This window comes from Garra rufa, chromosome 11 (genome assembly GCF_049309525.1).
Source record: "Garra rufa chromosome 11, GarRuf1.0, whole genome shotgun sequence".
Classification (NCBI taxonomy): Eukaryota; Metazoa; Chordata; class Actinopteri; order Cypriniformes; family Cyprinidae; genus Garra; species Garra rufa.
Genome location: NC_133371.1, coordinates 46,527,666 through 46,545,353, shown reverse-complemented (window position 1 = coordinate 46,545,353; position 17,688 = coordinate 46,527,666). Strand labels below are relative to the sequence as shown.

The following is a 17,688-nucleotide window of genomic DNA, read 5'->3' as shown; positions in this document are numbered from 1 at the left end:
GTTCGGAGGGAGAGAAAAGCAACAATATTATTATCTATGCCACAGCAACAATGTGAGAACACCAGCATGTCTATAAAAGATCTGTAATCCAGTGTGCTTAAAGGAAGAGTTCAGGCAAAAATGCACAATCTTTCACTATTTATACACGGTTATTTTTTCTGCAAGATAAAAAATGAATTTTGTTTTTTCCATAATAAACTTCCCCTCCACCGAAGCTCTTAAATCTCATTCACAATCTTATTCTGTGCTTTCAGTGCACCAGGTTTGAGGTCATTGACAGTGTTGGTTCTTATAATATGCATCTCAAGCAAACAAATAAGACATTATAGCTATGGAGAGGACGATTCTCCATTATGAGCTGAAGAGAGGTTTCTCAAAAGTGTTTTGCACAAAAAAAAAAATAACTGGAGTGACTTTATGAAGAGTAAAATTTTTTGGGAAAATATTCCTTTAAAATGCTCTTAGATTGTTTAGATATCAATAAACAGGTAGAATAAGGTACTATCTCAACTTCTTAATCAAAATTAAGAAATTAATATATCCTGCATTATATTGTAAATTATAATAACGTGCAATATAACGCATGATCTTTTTTCATAAATAATTTTAATGATTGCATGAGAAATTCTAAAATCTTTTAAAAACTTGTTTTGAAAGCATGCATCAGGTATTTTAAAATGTACACTGCATGTTTATGCTGATTTATAAATAATGTAATTAAAAATGACACATGCACCATTTAAAAAAAAAAAGTTAAGACTGAATGTACATGAAAATGTCATATTAAATGAGAAATATTAAATATTTTATCCTCCAAGATGGCATGTAAGCTTACTTATTAAAATAAATACTTCATTTTAATTACAAGAAAATAGATTTTATTCTTTATTATTATACTATTATTATTATTATAGTTATCTCTAAATGTAAATTTTAATGCGTTTTTGCAATATTTGGCGGAACATATGCTGAAAACATCTGTTTTCTAAATAATCTTTGACAATTTATGTAAAAAAAAAAAATTGAAAACCATATTATACTAAACTAGATGATTACATTTTATTCCACATTAATTTTCCTGTATATAATTATATTTCTATGCAAAATACTGGTTATGCCAATTGACACAAGTTACACCTGACCATATTGCTTCTACAGCAAAAAAAGGACATTTTTTCATATTTATTTAGAAATTTTAACCCTTTTAAATTTAATTAAACCACATGGACTCTTAGTAAAAAATCTTAGTAAGATTTTTAATGTTGTTGTTTTTTTTAGACGTAAGGCTGCATTTATTTGGTCAAAAATTCTGAAAAAAATGTAATGTTGTGAAATATTGTTTTAGTGTAAAATAACCATTTTCTATGTCAATATATTTTAAAATGTAATTTATTCCTTTGATGCAAACCTGAATTTTCAGCATCAATACTTTTTATTCCGGATTCTTTAAAAAAAATAAAAAAATAAAAAAGAACAGCATTTATAAAAAAATACAAATCTTTTTTGTAATCAGCAAGGATATGTTAAATTGAGCAAAAGTGATAGCAAAGACTTATATTGTTAGAAAAGATTTATATTTTGAATAAATGTTTATTTATTTTTTATTTTTATTCATTAAAGAATCCTGAAAAAAAAATTCTCAAAACGAATAATGAAAGTAATAAATCAACATATTAGGACAATTTCTGAAGGATCAATAAAGCCTAAGTATAATGCATTATAAAGGTATTTATAATGTGCAATATAATGCATGCTTTTTTATATAAATAATTGTAACCAAAGTTAAAATGCATTGGTTCTTTTACATATTTATATACACTGCTTTCAAAAGTTTGGGATTAGTAAGATTTGTAATGTTTTTTTTTTTGTTTTGTTTTTTAAGTTTCTTATGCTTATTAGGGCTGCATTTATTTGATCAAAAATACAGAAATTAATTTAATATTGTAAAATATTATTTCAATGTAAAATATCCATTTTCTATGTGAATATATTTTGAAATATATTTAATTTTGCAATATAATGCATAATATTTTTTATAAACAATTGTAACCACACTCCAAAAAATGCTTTACTTAGTTAGATTTTTGTCTTGTTTCCAGTAAAATATAATTCTCAAATCAAGAAGGATTTTCCAGACAAGTAAAAATTATTTTCTTGTTTTCAGAAAAAAAAAAACTGTCAAAATTAAGTGAGTTTTTGCTTAGAATAAGCAAAATAATCTGCCAACAGAGCAAGCAAAACAAATCTTATTTCAAACAGAAAACAAGATTATTTTTCTTACCCCACTGGCAGATTATTTTGCTTGTTTCAAGCAAAAATGCACCCAATCAATTATTTTTACTCATCTAGAAAATCCTTCTTGATTTAAGAATTTTTAGATATTTTGTCTGGAAACAAGACAAAAAATCTAAGTAAGAAAGGCATTTTTTGCAGTGCATATTTAAAATACTTGATACTTGACGTGATTTAATACATCAGATTAATGCATTAAAATATTTCATAATGCATTATATATTCATATATACCAAAGGAAGTTACCAAATAAACTTCCTCAGTCAGCAGCGACACACACACAAACGCAGCAACCTCATATGTGACCCTGGACCACAAAACCAGTCTTAAGTCGCTGGGGTATATGTAGCAATAGCCAAAAATACATTGTATGGGTCAAAATTATTGATTTTTCTTTTATGTCAAAAATCATTAGGAAATTAAGTCAAGATCATGTTCCATTTTGTGAATTTCCTACCATAAATATATCAAAACTTAATTTTTTATTAGTAATATGCATTGCTAAGAACTTAATTTGGACAACTTTAAAGGTGATTTTCTCAGTATTTAGAATTTTTTGCACCCTCAGATTCCAGATTTTCAAATAGATGTATCTCGACCAAATATTGCCCTATCCTAACAAACCATATATCAATAGAAAGCTTATTTGTTGAGCTTTCATATGATGTATACATCTCAGTTTTGTCAAATTTAACCTTATGACTGGTTTTGTGGTCCAGGGTCACATATTATCAGTCTATTCTCACACTGCCTTTCATATCCTCCAGGAACAACACTGCAATCTCATAATGTCGAGCAGAATAAAAGCATCATCTTGGGATCAATAGGTAAACAAGGCAAACAGCAGTAGTGTCTCCGGAGGGGGTTGGGTTAGCGGTTAACCCTGTGTCGCACGTTACCCAACCGATTCATGAATGAAAACAGTGTGTAAATTCAACCCAATCACAGACATCCACAGCATTTGCTTCTGTAAACATGCATTTAGCCTGTTTGATGGCTTGTGAAGGCAATATAGACAGCATGCAATTAGAAAACAACGGTTTGCTTTTTTTTAAGGGTTTAGTGATCACATGAATCAGTTTCTCCAATAATATCACCAACAAATGAAGCCTGAAGCAAATGTGCACCAACCTGAGAATGAACATATCAAATCTAAAGAGTCAATGTCATGCCCAAGGACACGTCTTAATTAATAAAGAGAGATTGTCTGGATTTCATGTAAAATTCAAGCAGCTAATGCACTACTATCAGCTGCGAGAGCTTTGGTTTGGTATGTTGCAAAATGGCTGTAAAACACATTTGAAGAAGAAGAAAGATACAAACACAAAATTGAAACAATCATATAAAAGTATTTGAAAACATTAAATATAATTGATGCACCTTTAAATACTGTATATTTAGAAATGTATGAAAAAGGTCATTTTAGGTTCCCACAAAATAAAGTAAAGGTGGTTTAAAATTGATGCCTTAGAAGAATCTTTTTTGGTTCCACAAAGAACCATTCAGTCAAAGGTTCTTTAAAGAACCATCTTTTGTAGCCTACCTTTTTATAATCTAAAGAACCTTCTTTTGCCACAAAGAACCTTTTGTGAAACAAAAAGGTTCTTCAGATGTTTAAGGTTCTTGATGGAACCATTTAGACAAAACTGGTTCTTCTATTGTGAAGCACCTTTATATTTAAAAGCATAACGGTCCTTAAAAGAACTTTTTTTAGTGTGAAGAACATTTGTGACTCTGGAGCAGCACAAAACCAGTCTTAAGTAGCAGAGGTATATTTGTAGCAAAAGCCAAAAATACATTGTATGGGTCAACATTATTAATTTTTCTTTTATGCCCAAAATCATTAGGATATTAAGATCATGTTCCATGAAAATATTTAGTAAATTTCCTACTCTAAATATATCAAAACTTAATTTTTGAGTAGTAATATGTAATATGCATTGCTAAAAATTTAATTTAGAACAATTTTAAAGGTGATTATCTCAATATTTTGATTTTTTTGCACCCTCAGATTCCAGATTTTCAAACAGTTGTAAATCCCAATTTCAAAAACATGACCCTCATGACTGGTTTTTGCAGTCCAGGTCTAATTTTATTAATCTTAGAACCTTTTCTCCACTATAAAGCACTTTTTGTTCAATGCAAGTGTTAAAGGTTCTTCAAGGAACCAATCAATGACAATAAACCTTTATTTTTAAGACTGCATTAATAATCAAGACAACTTTAAAGGCTATTTTCTCAATATTTTGATTTTTTTGCACCCTCAGATTCCAGATTTTCCAATAGTTGTAAATCCCAATTCCAAAAACATGACCCTCATGAGTGGTTTTTGTATTCCAGCCAGTTTTTTTTTTTTTAAAACCTTTGGTTTTTAGATTATTAATCTAAAAAAAAAAAAAATTATATATATATATATATATATATATATAAGGTTTTTAGATTATTAACATAAGATTAATTACATTTTAGATTAATAATCTAAAAACCTCTTTTTCTACTATAAAGCACTTTTTGCACAATGCAAGTGTTAAAGGTTCGTCAAGGAACCAAGCAATGACAATAAACCCTTATTTTTAAGACTGCATTAATAATCAAAACAAAAGTGCATCAATCATACCTCTCTCTTTAAAGCCTTTAATTTGTTTTCTTCTTCTTCAACAACACTGGCTTCAGTACAGTTCCTAACTATTATGCTATTTTGGGTCAGTCCAACTATATTATTTTCACACCATGCACTGATTGATCCAGATATAAAGTGAGGAATGTGTTTTGCAGGGACACAGAACCCGTTACCTGAAATCACTATAGGGGTGAATAATCCAGAAGCCGGCGGATTTGACCCGTTCCTGCTCCCGTTCCACCGCCTTCTCGCTCCCAAACATCCTCAGGGAAAACTTGTTGACCCCGGGCTGCAGCATCGCCCCGAACTGCCTGTGCATGAAGCCCGCTTGATAATACCTCTCGTCGTCCGGCAGGATCTGCTCGATGCCCTCCAGCTTTATAAAGCCAGCCTGCTGATCCGGGACACCCGGTTGTTGTTGTTGCTGCTGCTGCTGCTGGCTCGCACCGGCGGTATCCTCACCCTCACTGCCGCCACCGCCGCCAGCTGAGTCCGCGCTGCCACCCGCGGCTCCAGGAGGGCTCTCCTCGCTCGGGGTGAATTCTCCTTCCGTGATCAGACGCCTTTCCTCCGCTACATCCGAGTCGTGGAGGTGCCGACTGGTGATGGACGAAAGGCTGCCTCGGAACCTTCGGCAGTCCCCGTTGGAGCTGGTCTTCACAGGTCTCCCGATGTCCGTCTCCATGATCGCGGACTCTCCGCTTCGGGTGTCCGCGCTCTCCCCCGACGGCAGGGGCTTCATCCGGATGCTCTTCCTCCGGGTGTCCTTGTCGGTGTCTTCTGCATCTCCCATGATGAACGCTTTCTGCCCGATGTGCTGTGGCAAACTGTAGAGCCTTTTACGCATGGACGAATGCAACCTGTCCATTATGACATTGAAACGGGTGCGCGATCAACTCAATGACAAACGAATCCAGTTCGGGAGTAATTATTGCCACAAACCCCTGTGCACCAGAACCCGAATAGTCTGAAGGGTCAAACCCACCTGTCTTTCGCTCAAGCACATGCTACCTGGCTTCCCAAATTCGGCTGATCCAGTGGTCTCCAGCTTCAAGGCACTGACTGTGTTGCTCTGCGAGCACGTATAATAAAGTCTGAGGAATCGCAGATCGGGGGCGCGGACGCGGCGCGGAGGTCACAGACCCTCAGGATCCCCGTCGGCTGTCAATCACAAGCAAAACACCCGCGATCCAGTAGCCCACATTAACCGGGCACCGCTGACATCACCGCCTTCCGCCGTCCCGAATCGCTCTGATCCCGTGAATATTCATGGTGATGCTGATCTGTCGGGTTGCCATAGAAGCGAGAGAGGCGGCTCAGCCCACCCACTCAGTGTCAGTCAGGTCCCCGACACCTACCTAACCCTTTACGCGGCTCTCCTCGCGCAATACATGAACAGTTAATTTGGATTTGTTTTGTTTTTGTTGATTGTTTTGTCATGGAGAACACTCACAGGTGAAAACAGATGACCTCACCAAATAGATTTATACAAATTAAACTACTGCTTTTTACGGTGTCATGTTTTACATCGTCAAAAATAACGAATTAGTCATTTCGAAACGTATTATTAGATTATTAATGAACTAAAATTACATTATTAAACTACATGTTCACTAAAACACGTTATTTTCATTTTCTAACTATCTTAATTGTTAACGCATGCGCACTACTGTTAATATTTCTATAGGAGCTACACTCCCACCATTGGGTAGTTTTATTTAAGTCAACTATTGTTTAAAAATTATTATACCACTTGCTTAAAATGAACTCAAAATTACTATAGGCAATAATCAAAAGGTAAACATTTATTCGCCTAATAAGCAATTGAATATATTCATAAATATCATTTTTAAGCAAAAAATACAGTCATTTTTAAACAATAGTTGAGGTTAAATAAACTACCCGGAAGCTTGGGTTAAATATGACCATATTTCACCAACAACCAGCGCCTTTTTTTGTTTTACGTTGTTTTTTTTTTAAACATCACAACAGCCCTTTTATTATAGTGTAGATGGTTTCGCGCCAGTACGCGATTTAAAAGTAACCGCCATCAGTTTCTTTCTCCGCCTCAGGCTTTGATTATCCGTTTCACTGGCTTCTTTTTCGGGGGAAAAAACTAAACTAAACGCTAACATGGAAAGTGATTCTTTACCCACTGAACATTCGACAAACACTACAAATTCGAATTGTGTTTGGAAACTGCGACGCTACGGTCGATTTCTCCCTAGAGGCAAAGCGAAATTCAAAGCAGTAACTGAGAAGGACTGAGGAAAAAGCCCCGCCCTTTTATCTTGTCGCCCTCAACGGAAAGGAAAATGGGACATTTTCGTTTTATAAGTAGGCTAACACACAAAAGATAAACATTTAATTTGGCTTTATTTTTACTTTTGTCATGGAGAACACTCACAGGTGAAAACAGATCACCTCGCCAAATAGATTTATACAAACTAAACTACAGTTTTTTTACATTGTCATGTTTTACATCGTCCAAAAATAACGAATTAGTAATTTCAAAACATAATGTTAGATAATTAACTAAAATTACATTATTAAACTAAATTTAGGCCTACACTAAAACATGTCATCATAATTTTCGACATCGAAATTGTTAACGCATGCGCACTGTTAATATTTCTATATGCGCTAACTTACACTCTAAAAAATGCTGGGTTAAAAACAGCCCAGCCCAAGTCAACTATTGTTTAAAGTGATTATATCACGTGCTTAAAATGAACTCAGAATTACTTAAGGCAATAATCAAAAGGTGAACATTTATTAGCCTAATAAGCAATTGATTATATTAATAAATGTTAATCTCAAACCTATTTTGGGTTCATTTTAAGCAAGAAATACAGTAATTTTAAGCAATAGTTTAATTAAAACTAAACTAAATTAAATTATTTTAAATAAAATTTAAATTAAACTACCCAGAAGTTTGGGCTATGTCCATATTTTACCAACAACCAGCTTTGTTTTGTTTTGCTTTTTTACCATCATAACAGCTTTTCTTTTAAAGAGTGTAGCTGGAAACTGCGACGCTACCGTCGATTTCTCCCTCAAAGCAAAGCGAAATCCAAAACCTCAGACAGTCCTGTGCTTGGGAGGTGAAGCGAGAATTTAAGAAAAAAGCCCCGCCCTTTTATCGAGTCCCCCTCAACGGAAGGGAAAATTAGACATTTTTGTTTTATGAGTGAAATATTTTTTTAATCACTTATTCATTTGAATATCTCAAAGTGGGGAAAAGCACAAATGCCATTCGTTTCTAACTACTAGCTGTTGATATTTGCATTTTACACACAAAAATAAACATTTAATGTGGTTTTATTTTTACTTTTTGTGATGGAGACTACTCAAAGGTGTCAATAACCCCAGGGAAAACAAATTTATACAAATTAAATTACAAATTAAATTACTTTATACAAAATAAAATTAAAGTAATTACTTTTTACACGTTGTCATGTTTTAATAAATGTATTTGGTCAAAATGTAGGCTAACTAATTACTATCAAAACGTAATATTAGACAATTAATGAACTTATAATATGTAACTACATTTACACTAAAAACATTATTTTAATTTTCCAACTATCATAAATTTCGACATTGAAAATGTTAACGTATGCGCACTACGGTTAATATTTCTATAGTACGCGCCACAGGATTTAAATATTTAACCGTCATCAGTCCCTTCCTCCGCCTCAGCATTTTTTTTCATCAGTTTTACTCGCTTCATTTTAGGGAAAAAAGTAAACACGAACATGGAAGGTGATTCTTCACCCAAAGAACATTCGAAAGACACTACAATATCGAATTGTGTTTGGAAACTACGACGCTACGGTCGATTTCTCCCTAAAGGCAAAGCGAAATCCAAATCCTCAGGCAGTAACTGCGCGTGGAAGGTGAGAACTGAGGAAACCATCTGGCACTTCTCTTGCCGCCCTCAGCGGATAGGAAAATGACATTCTCGTTTTATATGTGAATTTTTTTCTATTTCTTATTCATTTAGCTATGTCAGTGGGGGGAAATGCAAACGTCATTTGTTTTTAACTATTAGTTAAAAAAAAAAGAGTTTAGTGAGGAGAACAAGTACAGTGTAACAGCGCTGTTAACAAAACAGTAATTCTAAAAGAGTTTAGAATGCTTAAAGACAGTATGAGTGTTGTTCCATTACTAAATAACTGACACAATGGTTTATAGTGTGTTTTGGATGGTTGTTTGGGCATTGTTAAGTGGATGCTGGGTGTTTTGGGTGGTAGTTAGAGTGTTGTGTGGATTCCGGATGTTTTAGGTGGTTATTAGGGCATTGTTAAGTGGATTATGGGTGTTTTAGGTGGTTGCTACGACAGAATTAAGTGGATGCTTGGTGTTTTGGGTGGTTGCTAGGCTGTTAAGTGGAAGCTGAGTATTTTTGGTGGTCGCTGCGGAATTAAGTAGATGCTGGATGTTTTGGGTGGTTGTTACGGCATAGTTAAGTGGATGCTGGCTGTTTTGGTGGTTGCTAGGGTAATAAGTGGATGCTGGGTGTCTTGGGTGGTTGCTAGGCCATTGTTAAGTGGATGCTGGGTGTTTTGGGTGGTTGTTAGGGTGTTGCTGAATGGATGCTGTGTGTTTTAGGTGGTTGCTACGGCATTGTTAAGTGGATGATGGGAGGTTTGGGTGGTTGCTAGGACGTGGTTAAGTGGATGCTGGGTGTTTTGGGTGGTTGTTAGGGAGTTGCTGAATGGATGCTGGGTGTTTTAGGTGGTTGCTACGGCAATTTTTAAGTGGATGATGGGAGGTTTGGGTGGTTGCTAGGACGTGGTTAAGTGGACGCTGGGTGTTTTGGGTGGCGGTTAGGATGTTGTTGATTGGATGCTGGGTGTCTTGGTTGTTTGTTAGGGTGTGTGTTAAGTCAATTATGGGTGTTTTGGGTGGTTCCTACAGTGTGGTTAAGTTTATGCCGGGTGTTTTGGGTGGTTGCTAGGGTGTTAAGTGGATGCTGAGTGTTTTGGGTGGTTGCTACGGCATCAAGTAGATGCTGGGTGTTTTGGATGGTTGCTAGGGTGTTTTTAAATGGATGCTGGATGTTTTTTTCTGGTTGCTAGAGTGTTAAGTGGATGATGGGTGTTTTGGGTGGTTGCTAGGGCACTGTTAAGTGGATGTAGGATGTTTTAGGTGGTTGCTTGCCTGTCCACCTCAAATCTCTGTTATATTCTGGTCTCTAAACAAGTTTCCAATTTGTGTTTCTTTCAGATCTTCGAGTCCAGTGAAAGCGCTGGCCAGCTGGAGCTGAATATTCTGGGCTCTGGTCATCTGCTAGTATCCCAAGGCCAAGAACTCTTGGTGAGATTATATGAAAACACACAGTATCTGTCCAGTGACCAATACAAATGTATTTATTTTTTTTGACCGTTTATGAAATGCCGCTCTCTAAGCCGTCAACACTCCTCTTCCCATCAGGCTCTAAGTGCAGGGTCAGGATAGTGCAGGTTCCGCTGAGCCCATCATAAGAGCTTGACCGTATTTCTTTTCAACCCGCCGAAAGAACAGCATAATCCCCTTCCCGTCCCGCTGGGTCTGTCGCTGTCCCTTTGGGATTGCCAGGCTGAGTGCTTCGGATATCTCCCAACAATAAGCCTCAATCTTGGACTCGTGAACACAATAGTCTCTGGCTCCTCATGGCGAGCCGGGGAGCTGCATTTGGAGAATGACTCACATTTTGAGCTTTTATGCAGAACAACGGAGCCAAATGAGGCATCACGCCAATTTAGAGCAAAAGCATGGGCTGAACTTGAGAGCAGGGACCCTGTTTTATTATATGTAACAAGTTTACCCTAATGGATTTAAAATGCATTTATTTTTATATAAAGTATAATTGAAGTCAATTATCATATTTACTCATATAACTCGAGGTTTACTGATATAAAATTGTAATTAAACATTATTTGGAGTACTACTTGTGCACAATGCACATTTCTTAATATTAAGCCTAAATATGTCTTAATGTCACTATTGATGAGGATTGTATGATCTTTAAATAATATCAGTCTTTAAATGCAAAAATTTAATGTATACTTAGTTCCAAGCAATAGTTCCACTTTAGCACAATCAAATATACTTCAGTATATCTTTAGTAGGATTTCAGCACTACTTCCGCACAATTAAAGTGCATTAAGCACAAAATTAGTTGTTCCAATTTAGCAGACTTCAAATATACCAGTTTAGTATACCAAAAGTACAACTGTAGGGTATTTTTATTAAGTACATAATATGTAAATGTTTTTGTTATGGAAGCACGTTTTGAAATTGCAGGATATAAACTTTCACAATTCTGACTTTGTATCTCATATAAAGTCCAGTTCTGAGGAGAAAAAAAAGATATGTTCACAGAATTGCGAGTTTATATCATGCGATTGCAACTTTATTCCTCAGAATTGTGATTCAGATTTTATAACATGCAATTGTGAGTTAATATCTCTCTCTCAAAAAAAAAGAAGTCAGAATTGTCAGATAACAAGTCGCAATAACCTTTTTAAAAAAAAAAATTTATTTAGTGGCGGAAACGGGCTTCCATAATTTGTATACTTAGCATGAAATACATGCATTCTAAATACATTTTAGCATATTTATTTTTTACAAGGGTACACATTTCCATTTTCCAAATTAAAAAAAAATGTGAAATGTCACTTTTTCATTTCCATCAAATGTGTTTCATTGTGTTTTTGTTTTTAAGCACAATCTAATCGTCCTTAACTTGCACAACAAACCAATACCAATGCAATATTTGACATGCAAAGATCATAATTTTAATCGTATCCTCTTTAAACATTTCTACAGAGAGGAAAAATCTGTTTAGAATTGTTTTGGGTTAAAATATGTTCTTAATGTGAGGTGCAGCTTTTACATCATGTGTCATAATTTATGATAAACCGAAGAAAATAATTCTATTTTTAATTATGCAAGAAATTAGGTGAAACTCTCCCTGTTTGTTCATGCTATAAAACTTCAACTAAACCCACTTAAGTTGAACCATTAGTAGTAATGGTTGATCTGGCTCCTGATGGTGAACATGACAGTCATGCATTGATGTTGTTAGTAGAGCCCCCTTCTGACATGCTTGTGTAATAGCAAAAATTACCTTGGACTCAATGTCTCAATGGAGAAAATGTTTTTTTTAGATGTAGAGGGATTGAACAATTACTATAGATATATAACCACCCACACAACATCAATGGTAAAAACCATTCACTTCATCTCCAGCGCAATATTTAGTTGGTACAAATGTTAATTGATCATTCAGTTCATGGTTGCATTTGTGAATCTGCATTAGAAACACTGGAGGAGGTTGCTATTGTCAGGTTCATGCTGCTCTGCTTACATGCGTTTTTCAACCTGATATAATCCTATTAAATGAGTCTCTGCTGGATAATGATGATGTGTGGTCCTGTTTTCTTGTGTGTTTTTCGTAGGAGGGCTTTTCTCTGCTCAATGCACAGAGCTTCCTGAAAATCCAGCACAAATCAGACAGTCTGCTGTTCAACATTACAGTCAAGGTGAGGAGCAGTGAATGAAGTATATTACCTTACCTTGATCTGCAGTTTAACAGCCATCTGATGCACTCAACAACAGGATGTGATGCGTGCATGTTGTCCTGAAGGCAGGCTCCGCCTTTTCGTCCTTGAAAGCAATAAACAATTTTAATATGCAAATTTAAAAAAATAACTGCTTCCGAGTGACCTCCAACTTACAGCTCAAAGACAAACTCTGTGTCTTGTTAATTAAGCTAATTATCTCTTCTCCAACATGTCTTTTTAAACAAGAATTCCCTGCTTCATGAATACTGATGCATTTCTTGAAAACAACAGTGCCTATTAAAGTCTTACTGTACTGTATGTGTGGAAATGTAATGCATAAATTGTTGCAAATGTGGTTTTGTGTTTGCATCTCCAAAATTAGTTCATTGTCATCCAAGATGTCCATGTCTTTCTTTCTTCAGGCGTAGAGAATTTATGTTTTTTGAGGAATACATTTCAGGAATTTTCTCCATATAGTGGACTTCTATGGTGCTTGTGAGTTTGAACTTCCAAAATGCAGTTTCAATGCAGCTTTAAAGGGCTCTAAACGATCCCAGCTGAGAAAGAAGGGTCGAGGAAGAAGAATATAAAGATGCTAAAATGTCCATATCAAAATTAATTTGCAAAAGTGATTTTATGTCCATTAAAGTGTCTACTTTTAAGGTTTCAAATAGGTGTTTGGAGAATAAAATGTCAAAATTTGGTTGATGTTAGATAGTCATTCAGTGTTACAATATGTATGCAAAAATTCAAACAACATGCTTATTCTGACTTGTACATATTAATATATATATATATATATATAAGAATAAGGGAGCATAATGAATTTTATTGTGTTTTAAATGAGTAAATGAGTTAAAAATGTAGAATTACATCTAATTAGTATTTGGTGGGAAAGTAATTTATCTTTTAATATGTCATAAATTGATTTTTGTTGTAAATATGCCTGACAAGATTGTTACACTGAATGACATTTTAGTGGTGTCTTCTGTAAATTAGGGGAAAATGCATGATATTTATTTTTTGCTCAGAAAAACAAAAACAAAAATGCAATAGAATTAAACAGAAAACTTTTTTTATTTTTTTACATTTATTTTTTACATTTGAAGCAGTATTATGCATCGTTTTTATGCTTAAACCCTTTTTCGTCTTTGACCACAAATGCTCGTCTTGTCACTCCAATCTCATTTCTCCTCCAGCTTCCAAAATGTCACTGTTTTACCTTTTTTTTTTTTTTTTTTGTAAAGGGGATTTGACTTTATTTGCAAGTTCACTTTGCAGTTGGAGGAGAAAATGAGAGTTTTTGACATTCCCTAACTGTATTGAACCAGAGTATGAGTATGCATCACAAAACTAGACAAGACGAGCATTTAAGTGTGAAGTATATAAATTGTCAATTATTAGAAAATAACTAATCGTTGTACTAGATGAGGCTCTTCTTTCTTACCTAGGATCAATTAGAGCCCTGTAAAGCTGCATTTAAACCACATTTCGGACCATAGAAGTCCACTATATGGAGAAAATTCCTGATATGTTTTCCTCAAAAAACACAATTTCCTTACGACTGAAGAAAGAAAGTCAGGAACATCTTGGATGACAAGGGAGTGAGTACTTTATCTGTACATTTTTGTTCAGGAAGTGAACTAATCCTTTAAATAGAGTGTTTTGTGATGTTTCTGTGTTTTTGTTTTGCATGTAAGGGTGAGAGCCGTTTGATCCGACTGCAGTTTGATGGCAGTAGTCAGGCAGAAGCAGTTGGTTTTTGCAGTAAAGCTGTGGAGAGGCTGCAAGATTACGTTCCTGTCCAGGAGCATCTGAGCACACCTGCATCTGCTGCTCCATCCGATCCTGCAGAACCGGGACCGTCTACACAGCAGCCGCAGGTGGAAATACTCTGGACATACTCAGAACCTGCTAATATTTGTGACCACAAAACCAGTCTTAAGCAGTGTGGGTATTTTTGTATCGATAGCCAAAAATACAGTGTATGGATCAAAATTATCGATTTTTCTTTTATGCCAAAAATCATTAGGATAAGTAAAGATCATGTTCCATGAAGATATTTAGTAAATTTCCTACGGTAAATATATCACAACTTAATTTTTGATTAGTAATATGCATCACTAAGATAACTTTAAAGTGATTTTCTCAATATTTCGATTTTTTTGCACCCTCAGATTCCGGATTTTCAAATAGTTGTATCTCGGCCAAATATTGCCCTATTCCAAAAAGATTAATTTTAAATCTATATATAAAAAAAATTTTAATAGCAAATATTAATTGAAATATTTGAATAAATGTTGCCTTGGCAACAAACTGAAATTTTAAATTGAAGAATGAAAATTATTAAAAAATACAAAAATATTTTTTAAATCTTTAAGTAAAATACCACAAATATATATTTTTTTAATTGTTAAAAATTATTTTGTTAATTGCAATAAAGTTTAAATAAATATTAGATGAAAAACTGAAATAAAAAATAGAAAAGTTACCTTGACAACAAACTGAAATTTTAAGTTGAAGAATGAAAAATACTAATTACTATTTTAAATCTTTAAAAATACAACAACAAAAAAAATTAATTATTAGAAATAATTTTGTTAATTTTAATATAAAGTTGAAATAAATATTATATGAAAAACAGAAATTAAAAATAGAAATGTTGCCTTAACAACAAACTGAAATTTTAAGTTCAAGAATGAAAATTATTACAAATATTTAATTTTTTTTTAAAAATATTTAAAAATACTACAAGTATTTTTAAAGTTATTAAAATCATTTTGTTAATTGCAATAAATATTCTCATAGTTTAAATAAATTTAAACTATTATTATAGTTTAGATATTATATGAAAAACTGAAATAAAAAAAATAATTTTAAGTTTTAATTGAAGTATGGAAATTACTAATTACTATTTTAAATCTTTAAAAATATTGTCCTATTCTAACAAACCATACATCAATAAAAAAGCTTATTTATTCAGCTTATACATCCATCCATCCATCCATCTTCTCAAAGGATGTTTGTTAATATTAAAGGGAAATCTAATAGTGTGTAGGTACTATTAGAGCAGGGTGCAGTGATAAGAAAGAGTGGCAGTAGGTTTGTACTTTGGCTTTTAAGCAGTTTCCAGCAGGTTGACTGGCAGGTAATTACTGGTGAGCTTCCAGGTAAGTGCTGGGTGAAAAAAACAAGCAACTATCTGTCTGGACTTACTGTACAAAATATTTATAAACAGTAATAGTAATAAGCTTGTGCAACACATTTAATGCATGCAATGTGACATATAACAGAATATTTAGCAGGAAATAATGCAGAATTTAATTGGATCATGAGTCAAAACAACTGGAATTTTATTGATTAAGTAGCATTGGTATATTTGTAGCTATAGCCAAAAATGCATTGTATGTGTCAAAATAACACAGTTTTCTTTAATGCCAAAAATAAGTAAAGTAAAGATCATGTTCCATGAAGATATTTTGTACATTTTCTACTGTAAATTTATCAAAACTTAATTTTTAATCAATAATATGCATTGCTAAGTACTACAAAACTATTGAACAAAAATTACTAAAACTATTAAAAATAATTTCATTAACTGAAAAGAAAATGAAATAAAACTGTGTTGAACAAAATGTTAAACAAAAATAAAAAATTTAATATTAAATAGCACATATTAATAAAAATATTAAAACTATTAAAATATTAAAATAAATTTTAAGTTTAAGAATAAAAAAATACAACAAATATTTAAAAAAATCATTAAAAATCATTTTATGACTTGTGATAAAGTTGACAGAAATTAAAACATAGACATGTTGCATTGACAACAAGCTGAAATTTTAAGTTGCAAATACTTTTCAACAAAAATATTTTTTAAATCATTAAAAAAAATAGTACAAATATATATATTTAATTATTAAAAATCATTTTATTAATTGTAATAGTTTAAATAAATATTATATGAAAAACTGAAATATAAAAATACAACTATTTTAAAATCTGGAATCAGATCCAGTTCTTAGCAATGCATATTAATCAAAAATTAAGTTTTGATATATTTACGGTAGGAAATTTGCAAAATATCTTCATAAATATCTTTTTACTGTCTAAGGAAAGTTAAATATTAGATTAAAAATTTTAATTTAAAAAAATGCAAAAAGAAAAAGTTGCAACTAATTGAAATAAAATAAGTTTAAAAACAAAAACACAAAAATTACTAAAACTCTAAAAAATAATTTAATTAACTGAAAAGAAAATTAAATAAAACTGTTGTTAAACAAAAATAAAAAATGTAACCTCTAATTTATCATTACCTCTATATACCTCTAGTTTATATAAGTAATATTTTTACAATAATTTTGACCCATGCAATGCATTTTTAGCTATTGCAACAAATATACCCATGCTATGTAATGGTTTAGTGGTCCAGGGTCACACATGAAGTGTGCATAATAAATCAGATTTAATTGAACTAATAATGATTGTTAATTTAGATTTCTGTCACTAGGTGGTGCTGTTGCCACATAATGATAATAAATGGACGACGTGCGAGAAATAATCCCACCCTCAGCTGAAATGCTTGTTTGTGAATCTGAAATGTAAATACACAGACTTGAGTTTCTAAATATAGTGCACACACAAGCACAAAGGGAAGTCTCTGTGTAAAATACGGTTAGTGACAGCGACGCCCCGCAGCAGGATGAGAAAGATTGCCAGGGATGAGAACATTCAATTAGTAATGAGGGTATTGATCGGCTGTGGAGGCCCTCCGTGTGAGTCCTGAGACTGTAATGAATGGATCTATTTCTGCTTCCACTTCAGGCCCCTGAAGATGCACCACGGGCGGCCCCTGCCGTTGCCATGGGAGCGCTGTCAATCAATCACCTTTCTCAGGTAGCACTGGATCTGCATTGATCTGACAGCTTGGATCTAGTGTTGAGTCACTGCATTAGTCGCTGTAGTCAGTGATATTTTAATTTGACCTCTGAGATGTCATCCGTGAAGTGCATTCTGACTTTTTCATGCACATTACAATCTCTTCCTCTTCAGTACTTCCTGGGCGAGCGTGAGCTGTCCCTGCCTTTGGCGTATCATCAGTGCACGCTGCCCTCTGGAGACCTGGAGGCACTACTGCGCCTCTGCCTGCTCGACTCTGGTTTTCCTGCTTTCGTGGAGGAAGTCGAGAAGAAGCTGAAGGAGCTGATGCAAGAATGAGGTAGA

General features: G+C 33.7%; 2 protein-coding genes across 2 annotated transcripts in view; one reads left to right on the top strand and one right to left on the bottom strand.

Annotated features, from left to right (window-relative positions):
• Positions 1-5,780, bottom strand: part of hcn4 (hyperpolarization activated cyclic nucleotide-gated potassium channel 4) — a 150,285-nt gene extending 144,505 nt beyond the window's left edge. Inside the window, exon 1 of the mRNA XM_073850542.1 lies at positions 5,086-5,780. Within this exon, the coding sequence (XP_073706643.1) occupies positions 5,086-5,780 (695 nt within the window). The remainder of the gene's footprint in view (positions 1-5,085) is intronic.
• A 2,890-nt stretch (positions 5,781-8,670) lies between these two features.
• On the top strand, positions 8,671-17,682 carry rec114 (REC114 meiotic recombination protein). Its single transcript, XM_073850082.1, has 6 exons — positions 8,671-8,811; positions 10,145-10,234; positions 12,361-12,444; positions 14,166-14,348; positions 17,290-17,361; positions 17,518-17,682. The coding sequence occupies exons 1-6, from the start codon at positions 8,671-8,673 to the stop codon at positions 17,680-17,682; spliced, it is 735 nt and encodes a 244-aa protein (XP_073706183.1).
• Positions 17,683-17,688: the final 6 nt, after the last annotated feature.